The 17,638-nt window shown below is 44.7% G+C and overlaps 1 protein-coding gene across 2 annotated transcripts in view; it reads right to left on the minus strand.

The window, feature by feature from the left end:
* The window catches only part of LOC133632314 (gastrula zinc finger protein XlCGF57.1-like), a 22,752-nt gene extending 5,114 nt beyond the window's left edge, over positions 1 to 17,638 (minus strand). For both annotated transcript variants that reach the window (XM_062024687.1, XM_062024685.1), the window contains exon 1: positions 17,154 to 17,638. In XM_062024687.1, the coding sequence (XP_061880671.1) occupies positions 17,154 to 17,247 (94 nt within the window). In that variant the 5' untranslated portion in view covers positions 17,248 to 17,638. The remainder of the gene's footprint in view (positions 1 to 17,153) is intronic.

Here is a 17,638-nt window from a genome sequence, read left to right on the forward strand (position 1 = left end):
TCCCCAACCTGAAGATGGCACTCCACCCTTTTCATGCAAGAATTACGGACTTGTAAGTGCTGAATTTCATCCCAGTCGCTTCACACTCGGCTGCGAAACGATCCGGTGAGTGCTGAATATCCTGGCCAAATGAAGCCAGCAGGACCACATCATCCGCAAAAAGCAGAGACCTGTGCATGAAAGTTAACAGAAGCTGTGACAAACGGCAGCCCTGGCGGAGTCCAACCCTCACTGGAAACGGGTCCGTCTTACTGCTGGCAATGCGGACCAAGCTCTGACACTGATCATACAGGGAGCGGACCGCCACAATCAGGTGGTGCGATACCCCATACTCTCTGAGCACTCTGCACGGGACTTTCCGAAAGACACAATAAAATGCCTTCTCCAAGTCCACAAAGCACATGGTTGGGCAAACTGCCATGCACCCTCAAGGATCCTACTTAGAGTAGAGAGCTGGTCCACAGTTTCACGACCAGGACGAAAACCAGCTCTGCCACCGTCGAGCTTCTTAACTACCTCGGCAACCTCAGCCCCAGTAATAGGCGAGCCCACCACAGAGTCCCCAGGCACTGCTTTCTCATTGGAAGACGTGTAGGTGGGATTGAGCAGGTCTTCGAACCAATCCACATCTCCAGTCGACGTCAGCAGCACATAATCCTCATCATACACGGTGTTGACAGTGCTTTACCTCCCCCTCCTGAAGCGTGGGATGGTGGTCCCGAATCACTTCGAAGCCGTCTAAAAGTCGTTCTCCGTGACTTTTCCGAATCCCTACCCTGTCCCAGTTCTTGCTTCTCCAACCGTCAAGGCCGCACACCGCGTAGCCTGTCGGTACCTGTCCACTGTCTGTGGAGTCCCATGAGCGTAAAGGACCCGAGTCCTTCATCAGCTTGACGCCATCCCTCTGGTTCTGGGATTACTGCCACACCTCCGATCAGCTGCATCGACAATAGAGGCACAGAATATGGTCCACTCGGACTCAATGTCCAGCGCCTCGCTCCTAACATGTTCAAAGTTCTTCCAGAGGTGGTAATTTAAACTCTCGTCCCTCCCCTTAAATATGCGTTGTGGTCAGGCTTTACTCAATGGGTACTAGGCTCCCTTTAGTCTTTTTCAAAGAAAAATGCCCTATGCTTGCATTGTTTTTTGGCCGTTGGAACCGTTCAGATCGCAAAAAGGATAAAGTTTCCTCGAGAGGTAACCAAGAAGGGCGGAAGAGTGCAAGATTTTACGAAAGGACGACGAGAAAAGCAGCTCACACTCCGCTCCAAGGGAGCAGAGTCAAAGAATGCATGAGTTTGCAGTGATCACTTTGTTAAAGGTTCCTTTGATACACCTTTATCAATCAATCAATATTTATTTACACTACCGTTCAAAAGTTTGGGGTCACATTGAACTGTCCTTATTTTTGAAGGAAAAGCACTGTACTTTTCAATGAAGATAACTTTAAACTAGTCTTAACTTTAAAGAAATACACTCTATACATTGCTAATGTGGTAAATGACTATTCTAGCTGTAAATGTCTGGTTTTTGGTGCAATATCTACATAGGTGTATAGAGGCCCATTTCCAGCAACTATCACTCCAGTGTTCTAATGGTACAATGTGTTTGCTCATTGGCTCAGAAGGCTAATTGATTATTAGAAAACCCTTGTGCAATCATGTTCACTCATCTGAAAACAGTTTAGCTCGTTACAGAAGCTACAAAACTGACCTTCCTTTGAGCAGATTAAGTTTCTGGAGCATCACATTTGTGGGGTCAATTAAACGCTCAAAATGGCCAGAAAAAGAGAACTTTCATCTGAAACTCGACAGTCTATTCTTGTTCTTAGAAATTAAGGCTATTCCACAAAATTGTTTGGGTGACCCCAAACTTTTGAACGGTAGTGTATATAGCCCACATAAGGGCAAGGAAAAACTCACAACCCAGTGGGATGTCGATATGAATGACTATGAGAAACCTTGGAGAGGACCGCAGATGCGGGTGACCCCCCCCCCCCCCCTTCTAGGGGGGACCGGATGCAATGGACGTCGAGTGGGTCTAGCATAATATTGTGAAAGTCCAGTCCATAGTGGATCTAACATAGTAGTGAGAGTCCAGTCCATAGTGGGGCCAGCAGGAGACCATCCCGCAGCGCAGAGATGTCCTCAACCGATCTACAGGCGAGCGGTCCACCCCGGGTCCCGTCTCTGGACAGCCAGCAATTTAAATTTAATGTTTATTATTTCCCATTTAAGTATTATCTTGATTTTATTCTTCGAGTCTAAATAAAAGAAAGCAAATATGAGAAACACCTAAAAGAGTTAAGCTTTTACCAAAGGCAGCAATCATAATTTATTATTTCAGCACATACACAATGTTGACATCTATAGTTCTATTTTGATAAACAATCATAAATTAATATTTCATCACATACACAATGTTCACATCTATAATTATATTTTGATAAAGACGGGGAAAACAGCACGTGCAACAGTAAGGAGGTTAATTTGTGTCTTTATTATGAAAGCTTTTTGTTGACACTGAACTGATTTTTTTTTTTTTTACTTAAAATTATGATGACAATTTCATTGAAAAAAAATCCAGTGTTTTAAAATTCAGTGTAAAAAATTAAGTGTATAAAAATTTGGTGTCGAAAAATTCGCTGCTTCAAAAAGCAAGACTTACTTCCGGTAAATTAAGACTGAAGCAATCGAGCCTGTCTGAGAACCAGCCAATCAGGTGTCAAGTTAAAAGTCACGCAGCACGGGTCTTGCAAAACAGCATAAAAAAAGCAGTTAAAGGCCTACTTGGGCACCATACAACATCATTAACATTTCAACGAGGTCTACTGGATATTTTCAAACTATAGACATGATTCCAATTGTTAAAATCTCCACTTTTGAGTGACATACAGGTTATGTCACAGGTGTCAAACTCAAGGCCCGGGGGCCACATCTGGCCCGTAACATCATTTTATCTGGCCCGCAAACACAGTGTGTCAATAAAGTACTTCATATTTTCTCACTGAAAATGATCATTTTGACAGAAAAAATATACGTACTGCTTGAAATTGAATGGCTTTTAAACTTTAATAGTATCCATTATTCCAACAAATATTACAGTATATTATCATACTTTCCAAACATGTTTTTGTCTAAATAAAAATAAATACTTAAATATCTGCTTGACTTATGATTTCACAGCAAACTACCCCTCAAATTAATAAAAATGACAATTCATTTGACGGTGTTCTTTACAGCATAAATTAAATAAATGTAAATAAATTAAATCACCGTAAATTGAAAAAAAAACTACCAGTTTTTTTGCATTAAAATTCAGTTGATAGAACTGCCAGTTTTTGACTGTAAAATCTACGGTTGTTGTTTTTAACGGTGTATTACTGTAACTGGAAAGACGGTACATTTGTTTTTACGGTAGAAAAATTGGCAGCTAAGTTGCCAGAATAAAAAAATAACTTGGAATGTTTTTCCATTCACAAAATAATGTTGTAAAAACCAATGTCAATTTAAAACAAAAAATCATGGCAACTAAGCTGCCCCCAAAAAAAAAACAGTGGTACTGTTTTTCCATTTACCGTAAAATGTTTTAAAAAAACAAAAACACTAAATTTTACAGTAGAATTTTGTGAATGTAAAGTTTTTACTGTAAAAAGGACAGTTTACTTGAAACTATTCATATAATTAATAATATAAGAAGCATTTGTAGAAATGTTAACAGATGTAACAGAAATGAATAAATTAGAGATGGTTTGACAAAAACCGACGAGCTTTGAACCTCATTAAAATAATAACCACCAGGTGTGAATGAATGATGGGTTCTACATGTAAAGCGACTTTGGGTACTTAGAAAAGCGCTATATAAATCCCAGGTATTATTATTAATAATAAAAATAATACAATTCGGTAATAGTAGAAGAGAAAGTCAAACACAAATACAAATAAACCAAATAAACATTACCGGGGAGAAATAAACAACATTTTTGGGTGTAATAATATATGATAAAATGAACTGATAGTGTCATATAAATGATCATCATCATCGGCGGTCACTCGTGGTCGAATATGACTGTCCTCCTTCCTGGTCCTTGTGGGTCTTCAGGTGGGCGTAGAGGCCGATTCTGGACCCGATTATTCTGGGGCAATGTGGACAAGGGAATGTAGTGGTGGTGGGTTTGGGTTGGGCCTGCTTGATGGATGCTCTCTCCTTTCTTAGTCTGCGCTTGTCTTGTGCAGCATGGCGGAGGTCGTCATTATATTGCGCGGCACCCTCACGGACAAGGTTTCTCCACATCGTTCTGTCTGTTGCCTTGATTTCCCAAGACTTAAGGTCTATGCGACACTTTGTCAGGTTTGCCTTGATGTTATCCTTAAATCTCTTCTTTTGACCTCCCGGGGCCCGTTTCCCTTCAACAAGCTGTGAATAAAGAACTTGTTTTGGGAGGCGAGAGTCAGGCATGCGGACTACATGGCCAGTCCATCTAAGTTGGTTTTGGGCAATCGTGGCAGTGATGGTGGGCAAGCCAGCCTCCTCCAGGACGCTGGTGTTGGTGCGTCGGTCCTCCCAGCTGATCCTGAGGATTTTTCTGAGACATCTATGATGGTATGTCTCGAGTGCCTTTAAGTGCCTGCTGTAGGTGGTCCAGGCTTCTGACCCATACAGAAGGGTGGGGAGCACGACTGCTTTGTAGACCAGGATTTTGGTCTTTGCTTGGAGGTCACGGTTCTCGAAGACTCGCTTCCTCAGCCTTGAGAAGGCCCCACTGGCACAGCTGAGGCGGTGGTGAATTTCATCGTCAATGACAGCTTTAGATGACAGGAGGCTCCCGAGATATTGGAAGTGGTCCACATTTTCCAGTCGGATTTTGTCAATTGAGAGGTTTGGGGGCAGGACAGGCGCACTACTGTTTGGTGGTGATTGGTGGAGGATTTGGGTTTTCTTTATATTGATGGCAAGACCAAGCTGTTTGTATGCCTTCGCAAAAGCAGACAGAGTGCACTGTAGGTCCTCTTCTGAGAGGGCTACGAGGGCATTATCGTCTGCATACTGCAGCTCCAAGATGGATATGGTGGTGGTTTGACCTTTAGCCCTGAAACGGTTGATGTTGAGGAGTTGACCGTCGGTTCTGTACATTATTTTGACTCCCTGGGGCAGATGTATGTTTGTGAGATGGAGGATAGCAGCAACAAAGATGGAAAATAGTGTTGGAGCGATGACACATCCCTGTTTTACACCTGTGTCTACCCTAAAGGGTTCCGTTTCATCTCCACTGCCACTGAGCACTGTGGCTGACATGTTATCATGCAGTAGTCTCAGTACCCGGATGTATTTGTCTGGGCAGCCAATCTTGGACAGAACCAGCCAAAGGGCCTGACGGTTAACCGAGTCGAAGGCTTTGGTGAGGTCTATGAAGGCCATGTATAATGATTGGTTTTGTTCCCGGCATTTTTCTTGCAGTTGTCGTGCGATGAAAATCATGTCTGTGGTGCCTCTGCTTGGGCGAAATCCACTCTGAGACTCAGGAAGCACGCTTTTTGACAGGGGGGTGAGTCTGTTGGCCAAAACCCGAGCGAGGGCTTTCCCTATGGTGGACAAGAGAGAGATGCCACGGTAATTCCCACAGTCTGCCTTGTCTCCTTTCTTAAATATGGAGACAATTAGGGCATCTCTGAGCTGTGCAGGGATTTCCTCTTCTTCCCATATTTTGAGAAGCAGGACATGGATGTGCTTGGTAAGATCGGGTCCGCCTTTCTTCAGGACCTCTGCTGGAATGCCGTCGGGCCCAGCAGCCTTGTTGTTCCTCATCTTCCCAATGGCATCCTGCAGCTCATCCAAGGTAGGTGGTTCTCCCATGCTTTCATCTGTGGGTTGTTGTGGGAGTTGGTCAAGAGCCTCCATCTCAGGTATACTGTCCCTGTTTAAGAGGTCCTCATAGTGTTCTTTCCACCTGTTTGAAATTGCGTCCTTGTCCTTCAGCAGCAGCAGACCATCCTTTGAGCGAAGGGGGGTTAGGCAGCGGTGGCTGGGACCATACACCACTCTTGTGGCATCGAAGAAGCCTCTGGTGTCTCCAGAGTCAGCAAGCTGCTCGATCTCCAGAGCCTTCTTTGTCCACCACTGGTTCTTCAGTTTCCTAACCTGTGTTTGGACAGCTGCCTTCGCTTTGGCGTGGGCTACTCTTTTCACTTTGCAGTGGATGTCGTTTTGCCAAGTGATGAAAGCTGGCCGCTTGTTGTCAATTAGTTGCTGGATCTCAGTGTCGTTCTCATCAAACCAGTCTTGATGTCTCCGCTTTTTGAGACCAAGGATATTTTTGCAGGATTTCATTATAGCAGTCGAAAGTGTGCTCCAGTGTGTTTCCGTATCCTCTGGGTACTGTTTGGGCAACGCTGCGCTAAAGGCCTCCTGCAGCTGTTGTTGGTAGGTGGTGTCACTCAACAGCTCGATGTTAATTCTTGGCCGGCACTGTCTTTTCTGCATACGTCTTTTCCGCATTATCCGTCATATCAATTCCTAGATATGGTCGAAACTATTTAAAGTGCACTACGCATAATAAACGCAACATTGTTAATATTGCCACTACGGATAATCTTAACAAAAACTCGTCAAAACAGCCCAATACCTATAATATGGGCTTTTTAAACATAAGATCATTGTCTCCCAAGGCGTTATTGGTTAATGAGGTCATTAGAGACAACAATCTTAACGTCATTGGTCTTAGCGAAACCTGGCTCAAACCGGACGAATTTTTTGCGCTCAATGAGGCATCTCCTCCTAACTATACGAATGCGCATGTTGCCCGCCCTCTTAAAAGGGGAGGGGGTGTCGCACTAATATACAATGAAAATTTCAACCTTACCCCTAACCTAAATAATAAATATAAATCGTTTGAGGTGCTTACTATGAGGTCCGTCACACCGCTACCTCTCGACCTGGCTGTTATCTACCGCCCCCCTGGGCCCTATTCGGACTTTATCAGTGAATTCTCAGAGTTCGTTGCTGATCTAGTGACGCACGCCGACAATATAATCATAATGGGGGACTTTAATATCCATATGAATACCCCATCGGACCCTCAGTGCGTGGCGCTCCAAACCATAATTGATAGCTGTGGTCTTACACAAATAATACATGAACCCACGCATCGCAACGGTAATACAATAGATCTAGTGCTTGTCAGGGGTGTCACCACCTCCAAAGTTATGATACTTCCATATACTAAAGTAATGTCCGATCATTACCTTATAAAATTTGAAGTTTTGACTCTTTGTCAACAAGCTAATAATAATAATAACTGCTATAGCGGCCGCAACATTAATGCTGCCACAACGATGACTCTTGCTGACCTACTGCCTTCGGTAATAGCACCATTCCCAAATTATGTCGGCTCTATTGATAAACTCACTAACAACTTTGACGATGCCTTGCGCGAAATTATTGATAGTATAGCACCGCTAAAGCAAAAAAGGGCCCCTAAAAGGCGCACCCCATGGTTTACAGAAGAAATTAGAGCTCATAAATTATCATGTAGAAAACTGGAACGCAAATGGCGCGCGACTAAACTTGAGGTTTTCCATCAAGCATGGAGTGATAGTTTAATAACTTATAAACGCATGCTTACCTTAGCTAAAGCTAAATACTACTCAAATCTCATCCGCCTCAACAAAAACGATCCTAAATTTCTGTTTAGTACAGTAGCATCGCTAACCCAACAAGGGACTCCTCCCAGTAGCTCCACCCACTCGGCAGATGATTTTATGAATTTCTTTAATAAGAAAATTGAACTCATTAGAAAGGAGATTAAAGACAACGCATCCCAGCTACAACTGGGTTCTATTAACACAAATACGACTGTATATACGACGGACACTGCCCTCCAAAATAGTCTCTCTATTTTTGATGAAATAACATTAGAGGAATTATTACAGCGTGTAAGTGGGATAAAACAAACAACATGTTTACTTGACCCACTTCCTGGGAAACTTATCAAGGAACTGTTTGTATTATTAGGTCCATCAGTGTTAAATATTATAAACTTATCACTTTCCTCCGGCACTGTTCCCCTAGCATTCAAAAAAGCGGTTATTCATCCTCTGCTCAAAAGACCTAACCTCGATCCTGACCTCATGGTAAACTACCGACCGGTCTCCCACCTTCCGTTTATTTCCAAAATTCTCGAAAAAACTGTTGCACAGCAGCTAAATGAACACTTAGTGACTAACAATCTCTGTGAACCTTTTCAATCCGGTTTCAGGGCAAATCACTCTACGGAGACAGCCCTCGCAAAAATGACTAATGATCTATTGCTAACGATGGATTCTGATGCGTCATCTATGTTGCTGCTTCTTGATCTTAGCGCCGCTTTCGATACCGTCGATCATAATATTTTATTAGAGCGTATCAAAACACGTATTGGTATGTCAGACTTAGCCTTGTCTTGGTTTAACTCTTATCTTACTGACAGGATGCAGTGCGTCTCCCATAACAATGTGACCTCGGACTATGTCAAGGTAACGTGCGGAGTTCCCCAGGGTTCGGTTCTTGGCCCTGCACTCTTTAGTATTTACATGCTGCCGCTGGGTGACATCATACGCAAGTACGGTGTTAGCTTTCACTGTTATGCTGATGACACTCAACTCTACATGCCCCTAAAGCTGACAAACACGCCGGACTGTAGTCAGCTGGAGGCGTGTCTTAATGAAATTAAACAATGGATGTCCGCTAACTTTTTGCAACTCAACGCTAAGAAAACGGAAATGCTGATTATCGGTCCTGCTAGACACCAACATCTATTTAATAATACCACCTTAACATTTGACAACCAAACAATTAAACAAGGAGACTCGGTAAAGAATCTGGGTATTATCTTCGACCCAACTCTCTCGTTTGAGTCACACATTAAGAGTGTTACTAAAACGGCCTTCTTTCATCTCCGTAATATCGCTAAAATTCGTTCCATCTTGTCCACTAGCGACGCTGAGATCATTATTCATGCGTTCGTTACGTCTCGTCTCGATTACTGTAACGTATTATTTTCGGGCCTCCCTATGTCTAGCATTAAAAGATTACAGTTGGTACAAAATGCGGCTGCAAGGCTTTTGACAAAAACAAGAAAGTTTGATCATATTACGCCTATACTGGCTCACTTGCACTGGCTTCCTGTGCACTTAAGATGCGACTTTAAGGTTTTACTACTTACGTATAAAATATTACACGGTTTAGCTCCAGCCTATCTCGCCGATTGTATTGTACCATATGTCCCGACAAGAAATCTGCGTTCAAAGAACTCCGGCTTATTAGTGATTCCCAGAGCCAAAAAAAAGTCTGCGGGCTATAGAGCGTTTTCTATTCGGGCTCCAGTACTCTGGAATGCCCTCCCGGTAACAGTTAGAGATGCTACCTCAGTAGAAGCATTTAAGTCCCATCTTAAAACTCATTTGTATAATCTAGCCTTTAAATAGACCCCCCCTTTTTTAGACCAGTTGATCTGCCGTTTCTTTTCTTCTCTCCTCTTCTCCCCTGTCCCTTGCGAGGGGGAGTCGCATAGGTCCGGTGGCCATGGATGAAGTGCTGGCTGTCCAGAGCCGGGACCCCGGGTGGACCACTAGCCTGTGCATCGGTTGGGGACATCTCTGCGCTGCTGACCCGTCTCCGCTCGGGATGGTTTCCTGTTGGCCCCGCTGTGGACTGGACTCCCGCTGATGTGTTGGATCCACTGTGGACTGGACTTTCACAATGTTATGTCAGACCCACTCGACATCCGTTGCTTTCGGTCTCCCCTAGAGGGGGGGGGTTACCCACATATGCGGTCCTCTCCAAGGTTTCTCATAGTCATTCACCGACGTCCCACTGGGGTGAGTTTTTCCTTGCCCGTATGTGGGCTCTGTACCGAGGATGTCGTTGTGGCTTGTACAGCCCTTTGAGACACTTGTGAATTAGGGCTATATAAATAAACATTGATTGATTGATTGATTGATTGATTGATTGATTGATTAAGCGGATGGACATGATGGAGCGAATGAGGCGGTGGTCGGTCCAGCAGTCGTCTGCACTGGTCATTGCTCTGGTGTTTAGGACGTTGCGACAGTCTTTAGAGCGGACAATGACATAGTCAATGAGATGCCACAGTTTGGAGCGAGGGTGCATCCATGATGTTTTGAACTTGGTTTTCTGACGGAAAAGTGTGTTGGTGATGACCAGGTTGTGCTCCGAGCACTTAGTTAGCAGTAGTGTGCCATTAGAGTTTGTATTTCCGACCACTTCTCTCCCCAGCGTACCCCTCCATAGGTGGTGGTTTCGTCCCACTCTGGCGTTGAAGTCTCCGAGCAGGATTAACTTGTCCTCCTTGGGGACTTCAGATAGAACTTTGTCCAGGTCAGCATAAAAGGCCTCCTTAACTTCATCCTGTGCATCAAGGGTTGGTGCATAGGCACTAACGACCGTGGCCATATGACTGCTAGCAAGCATAAGGCGTAAGGTCATTAGGCGCTCGTTGATGCCCACAGGGAGTTCATGGAGGTGGTTGATGAGGCAGTTCTTAATAGCAAAACCCACACCGTGGATTCGTGGCTCATTTGCAGGCTTTCCTTTCCAGAAGAAAGTATATCCGCCTTTTTCTTCCTTCAGCTGCCCTTCGTCGGCCAGTCGGGTCTCAGAGAGTGCTGCGATGTCGATCTGGAACTTCCTTAGCTCTCTGGAGATGATGGCAGTTCGCCTTTCAGGTCGATCGCTGGCTTGGTTGTCCGTGAGGGTTCGCACGTTCCAGGCGCCAATGTGTAGTTTTTGTTTTCTTTGTTTCTGACCGCGTGGTGGTGATCCCTCTGGATGCGGTATTCCAGACAGGATGTTGCGAGGCAGGCTATTTTTAGGGTACCTTTTCTAACCCCCTCCCCTACTGGGGTGAGCAGAGTGGATCCTGAATAGGGCTGCTCAGTCATGGGTGCAGCTGCCGAGAAGCTCTTCTGCCTCAGTCCATGAGCTTAACGACTGAATCTAACACCCACCGCCTGTGTGCCAGGTTGTGGCTAGGGACTGCCAGACTTCACTGTCCTGCCCCCGTTACCACTTCCCGGTCGCCAAAGGACTTTGAAGTATCCGGGATGTAAAATGGATGGGTTCCCATTCGGGAGGACGCCTGCGCGTGACGTCTTTTAGCGGGGAGACTGATGCGCCTGCAGCCACCACACGGTCCTTGGCAGAGAGGGGCCTTGATCCAGTGGCATGGATCCATGACGACTAGAGACCACCCTCTGTTGCAGCCTTCATCCGCCTTCAGTGCCGTTGTGACATGCAGTGTCATCCTCCGCCACTTCCACCGTTGAGGTCTTATATCTATTTAACCCATAGATGGGGCAGTGGTTGGCGGACGCCAGGGCGTGTCCACACACTGGTGGGCCTGCACGCCTCGCCTCTGGGGCCCACTGCTGCTCCGAGATCCCCTACAGTTTAGCCTGTGTCCGCAAAGACGCAGTTTACCGTGTGTGGCCACGAGGAGGCACCCCAGGGGTCTTGGTGGTGGAGAGGCTTTGTACCAGCAGGAGGAGACTTACGCACTCGGCTCCTCTTTTCACCCACCCAGGGGCTAGCTGGCGGCGATAGCTGTAAGCAGAGAGTAGCAAGCAGGGGCAGCATGCAGCATGCACTAACTACAAGCACTTCTGCCACAAATCTAACGCACTGACGCATCACACGCACCCTGTGCGCGAGCACTCACACACCATATAAATGATACAACATAAGGTGGCTACAAACACGTCAAGCATAATATGTTGTGGACCAAACATCACTCCATTTTCTCCACCATGTTTGAGTTATTGTGCAGAAATGTCAGAATAATTGTATCTAAAATATCACAAAACTTTGTGTTACATTGAGTTCAGCTCGCCCTGCGAGAGGACAAAAGCTGTCTTTGATCCTACCAAGCAAAAGGCTTGTAAAACTCCACTGTGTAAGATGGGAAGCAACATGAAGGCGTCGGTTTCTTTCTTCTATTGTAATCCACAGGAAGATTCTGTCTTGACCCGGGATCTACAAAGCGTAGAGGAGGCAGGGCCTGACCTCCCTCCAGGCACCTTTTCTTTGAACTGTTTTACAACATTTTCTTTTAACTGTTTTGTAACCAAAGGCATGGCTGTTTACGACCCCCCTCCCTTAGAAACAGCTGTTGCCATGTAATCAGGGAAAGTCCAAATAAAAGATGCGGCGTACAATCTTTCGTCAGAGCGTGGTGGAGACTGTACAAGAGTACAGCCCAGACGTTTCTCCTCAATTGAGCCAAATTAAATTTTGTCTCTGTTTAATTCCTTACTTCTTGTCTTGTTTAATAGATGTCATCAGTGTTTGAACCTGACAAGAAACATGCGGAAATAAGTACAAAAGTGCACGTATGCCATTAGCATAATCCACCCCTCCACACAAAAAACAAAACTGTTGTACTGTTTTTCCATTTTTCGTAAAATGTTGTAAAAAAAAACAAAAAAAACAAACAAACACTATATTTTACAGTAAAATGTTGTAAATGTCAAGTTTTTACTGTAAAATCGACAGTCTACTTAAAACTATTTACATAATTAATAATGAAATCCAGAGGCAAATTCATACATTATTCATTGTTACAAGCGGCTCTCTGATGGCTGCCATAACTGCCATGTGGCCCTCAATGAAAACCAGTCCGACATCCCTGGGTTATGCAGGTAAATTGACTGAGATACACAATGTGACAATAAGACGTTCAGGTAAACGGAGCTAAGAAGACTCGGGCTGTTGATATAGATATTTGAATGCATTAATGGAGGGAGGAATACATGTTTGGGCATAACTCGTTGTTCACAGCACCAAGTTTGGTCATAAATAGATGAACAACACACTACGGCGACCATAGGAAGCCCTGCTTCATGTCGACGAGGCACATGGCAGAGTGGGCGGGGCAGCAACAACACAGTTCTGCAGATCAGTGATGTAATGTCAAAAGGGTGGATGTTTTTACCATTTGCGTTTTTGTTTCGCCATGTTTGTTGGATATTTGTTGTTCTTAGAAATCTGCCTCACACTCTTTTTTTGACACTCTGACAGGCTTTTTGCTGTGTAAACAAGCCCCGCCCACTCTGCCCACTCTGTTTGTGGCCAATCTGCATGAAGCGGCGCTTCATATGTCATTCAAAAGTGGAGATTTTAACAATTGGAATCATGTCTATAGTTTAAAAATATCCAGCGGGCCACATTGAAATGTTAATTATGTTGTATTATGTCCATGTAGCCCAGTTAACTGCCTTTTCCATGCTGTTTTGCAAGACCCGCGCCACGTGACTTCAAACTTAACGCCTCATTGGCTGGTTCTGGGACAGGCTCGATTGCTTCAGTCCGGAAGCCATCCATCCATCCATCTTCTTCCGCTTATCCGAGGTCGGGTCGCGGGGGCAGCAGCCTAAGCAGGGAAGCCCAGACTTCCCTCTCCCCAGCCACTTGGTCCAGCTCCTCCCGGGGGCTCCCGAGGCGTTCCCAGGCCAGCCGGGAAACATAGTCTTCCCAACGTGTCCTGGGTCTTCCCCGTAGCCTCCTACCGGTCGGACGTGCCCGAAACACCTCCCTAGGGAGGCGTTTGGGTGGCATCCTGAGCAGATGCCTGAACCACCTCATCTGGCTCCTCTCCATGTGGAGGAGCAGCAGCTTTACTTTGAGCTCCTCCCGGATGGCAGAGCTTCTCACCCTATCTCTAAGGGAGAGCCCTGCCACCTGGCGGAGGAAACTCATTTTGGCCGCTTGTACCCGTGATCTTGTCCTTTCGGTCATAACCCAAAGGTCATGACCATAGGTGAGGATGGGAACGTAGATCGACAGGTAAGTTGAGAGCTTTGCCTTCCGGCTCAGCTCCTTCTTCACCACAACGGATCGATACAGCGTCCGCATTACTGAAGACGCCGCACCGATCCGCCTGTCGATCTCACCATCCACTCTTCCCTCACTCATGAACAAGACTCCGAGATACTTGAACTCCTCCCCTTGGGGCAAGATCTCCTCCCCAACCCGGAGATGGCACTCCACCCTTTTCCGGGCGAGAACCATGGACTCGGACTTGGAGGTGCTGATTCTCATCCCAGTCGCTTCACACTCGGCTGCTAACCGATCCAGTGAGAGCTGAAGATCCTGGCCAGATGAAGCCATCAGGACCACATCATCTGCAAAAAGCAGAGACCTAATCCTGCAACCACCAAACCAGATCCCCTCAACACCCTGACTGCGCCTAGAAATTCTGTCCATAAAAGTTATGAACAGAATGGGTGACCAAGGGCAGCCTTGGCGGAGTCCAACCCTCACTGGAAACGGGTCCGACTTACTGCCGGCAATGCGGACCAAGCTCTGACACTGATCATACAGGGAGAGGACCGCCACAATCAGACAGTCCGATACCCCAATTTTTTCGGCACTGAATTTTAATACACCAAATTGTTTAACACTGGAATTTTATACACCAAATTTTAAAACACTGAATTTTCTTTCAATGAAATTGTCATCACAATTTGATGTAAAAAAAAAAAAAAAAGTTGGATAAATACAGTTAAAAAAAAAAAAAGCTTTCGTAATGAAGACAAAAATAAACCCCCACACACAACAACAAACATGCAGTAGACGCGTAGTTAAATCATGAAATGCAAACTTACCCGAGCAAAAACGATGCATATTTATCTGAGAGAGTCTTGATACCAATTTCCTTGACCCAGCCACACACAAATAAGTTGTAGACCTCCATGCTTTCCCCAGTTTTTCTCTGTTTTGTCGTTTAGAATGGCGTTTGGGGCAGAATTGTTCGATACGTCTGGGAATGCAACCGACGTAATCTAAACATAACCGACAAATCTTTTTTAGATAAAGTATTGGAATGTATTTCTTTGCATGGTTTGATTTTTTTTCTCGTATCAGCTTTTTGCAGGAAGATTTAGGCCTCTTGTGTACTCAGATAGTCCGGACGCTGCTTGCTGTACAACAGCCCTCTTAGCTTTGTTGACCACCGTTGGTTTTCACTTCCGGTGTTGTGCCAAAATGTGAATGCCTGCCAAAAATGGATTTCCTGTCGTGGGAGCGCGCAGCGCTCGCTAAACCTGCATTTCTTGGCTTGGTGTGTCCACAGCGCATTAGTAGGTGTAAGACATACACTTTATCTTCCTGGTCATTGTAACGCTACGTGTTTGACATTATTTAAGCCTTTATCGTGTCTGGAAAATTACAGTTTGCCTTTTTTGTGGTATTGATGAGATTTAGAGGAGTGTTGTTGATGTGATAAAACCTCTTTCTTGTTTGGAAGATACACACAATTGTAACTGTTATTTCTTCCTGCACATAATAAATATGTATAAAGTGTTTGGATGTATTCATTTATGTAAAATTGTCATTAAATGTAATATTGCCTGACAAAAAGTGATTCAACGTAATATTTTCATATTTACACATCGCATATTTTATTAGAATACCCTTAGTTATGAGTATTACATATATCAAAATAAAGTACCTACTGTACTGTTTACTTGTTGAAATACCCTTTACAAAGCTAAAATATACCCAAACGTTTTAAGATGAATAAATAAAAGAAAGCAAATGTGAGAAAAACCTACAAGAGTTAAGCTTTCCCAAAGGCAGCGATCATAAATTAATATTTCAGCACATACACAATGTTGACATCTATAGTTATATTTTGATAAACAATCGTACATTAATATTTCAGCACATACACAATGTTCACATCTATAGTTATATTTTGATAAAGACAGGGAAAAACGGCAAGAATCAGCACCTCCAAGTCCGAGTCCATGGTTCTCGCCCGGAAAAGGGTGGAGTGCCATCTCCGGGTTGTGGAGGAGACCCTGCCCCAAGTGGAGGAGTTCAAGTACCTCGGAGTCTTGTTCACCAGTGAGGGAAGAGTGGATGGTGAGATCGACAGGCGGATCGGTGCGGCGTCTTCAGTAATGCGGAGGCTGTATCGATCCGTTGTGGTGAAGAAGGAGCTGAGCCGGAAGGCAAAGCTCTCAATTTACCGGTCGATCTACGTTCCCATCCTCACCTATGGTCATGAGCTTTGGGTTATGACCGAAAGGACAAGATCACGGGTACAAGCGGCCCAAATGAGTTTCCTCCGCCGGGTGGCGGGGCTCTCCCTTAGAGATAGGGTGAGAAGCTCTGTCATCCGAGAGGAGCTCAAAGTAAAGCCGCTGCTCCTCCACATGGAGAGGAGCCAGATGAGGTGGTTCGGGCATCTGGTCAGGATGCCACCCGAACGTGTTTAGGGCATATATATATATATATATATATATATATATATATATATATATATATATATATATATATATATATATATATATATACATATATATATATATATATATATATATATATATATATATATATATATATATATATATATATATGTATATACATACACCGTTCATAAATGACTATCACCGTGTTCAATGGAGAAGTCTGATCTACAAAATTTCCTGGATGAACTGAAATTCTTGTTTCCAATCATTTTGGAACTTGCAAGAGTACTTCTTCTTCGTAGTCCTCGTCACCATGATTGTCTCTTCTTCGTTCTTCTGCTTCGTCTCCTTCTTGTTGTGTGTAGATGTTATAACGTGACTGGGCCGGCACGCTGTTTATATGGAGGAAAAGCGGATGTGACGACAGGCTGTCCTCACTCAGGTCCGCATGGGCCTTAAAGGCACGCGCCCAATATTGTTGTACGGCTGGAAATCGGGAGAAATTCGGGAGAATGGTTGTACCGGGAGATTTTCGGGAGAGGCACTGAAATTCGGGAGTCTCCCGGAAAATTCGGGAGGGTTGGCAAGTATGCATCCGACCGGTAGGAGGCCACAGGGAAGACCCAGGACACGTTGGGAAGACTATGTCTCTCGGCAGGCCTGGGAACGCCTCAGGATCCCCCGGGAGGAGCTGGACGAAGTGGCTGGGGAGAGGGAAGTCTGGGCTTCCCTGCTTAGGCTGTTGCCCCCGCACCCGACCTCGGATAAGCGGAAGAAGATGGATGGATGCCTTCTTCAAGCTAACAATGATGGCGGCTCCTTGTTTACACTTAAGTGGGCTAATTTCTCATCACTCGTTTGACGGCTTATGATAAATTTCCTGTTACAAAACTTGGACTCACTCACCTTCATCTTCAGTTTTCATCTTTTTCTCCGTTGGGGATTTGCTGGAAGTTGGTGGGTCTGACGTCGCCATCTTAGCATGGCAGTAGTCGTCCATGTTCTGTCAAGTCTTCAATCTTCACTTCCGCTAACACGCCATCGCTCCAAACTCAACTTCCGGTAGGCGGGCTCAAGAAGAAACTCAGTCTTTGACAATCTATAAAGTTTGTAGATCGTAAAATGTAATCTTCTTTAGGAAGCCACTGCAGTTCATTCCGCCATTTTGTTTCCGTCAAATTCTTTCAGCTCCTAGATCCGTTTGCCCATGCGCCAAAAGTCAGCAACTTCCGTTTCTTACATTACGTCAGATTTTACAAAATAAAGTCTGTTTAATATTTCTTCTTACAACAACCGGTTAGCGAAAGTATCTACTGATAACCTATAGTAGTTTAAAACGCCAAATGATGTAAAAAACAAAACAAAAAAAAACATTTAAAATAAAAACTGTA

The sequence above is a fragment of the Entelurus aequoreus genome, linkage group LG17, assembly GCF_033978785.1.
Source record: "Entelurus aequoreus isolate RoL-2023_Sb linkage group LG17, RoL_Eaeq_v1.1, whole genome shotgun sequence".
Classification (NCBI taxonomy): Eukaryota; Metazoa; Chordata; class Actinopteri; order Syngnathiformes; family Syngnathidae; genus Entelurus; species Entelurus aequoreus.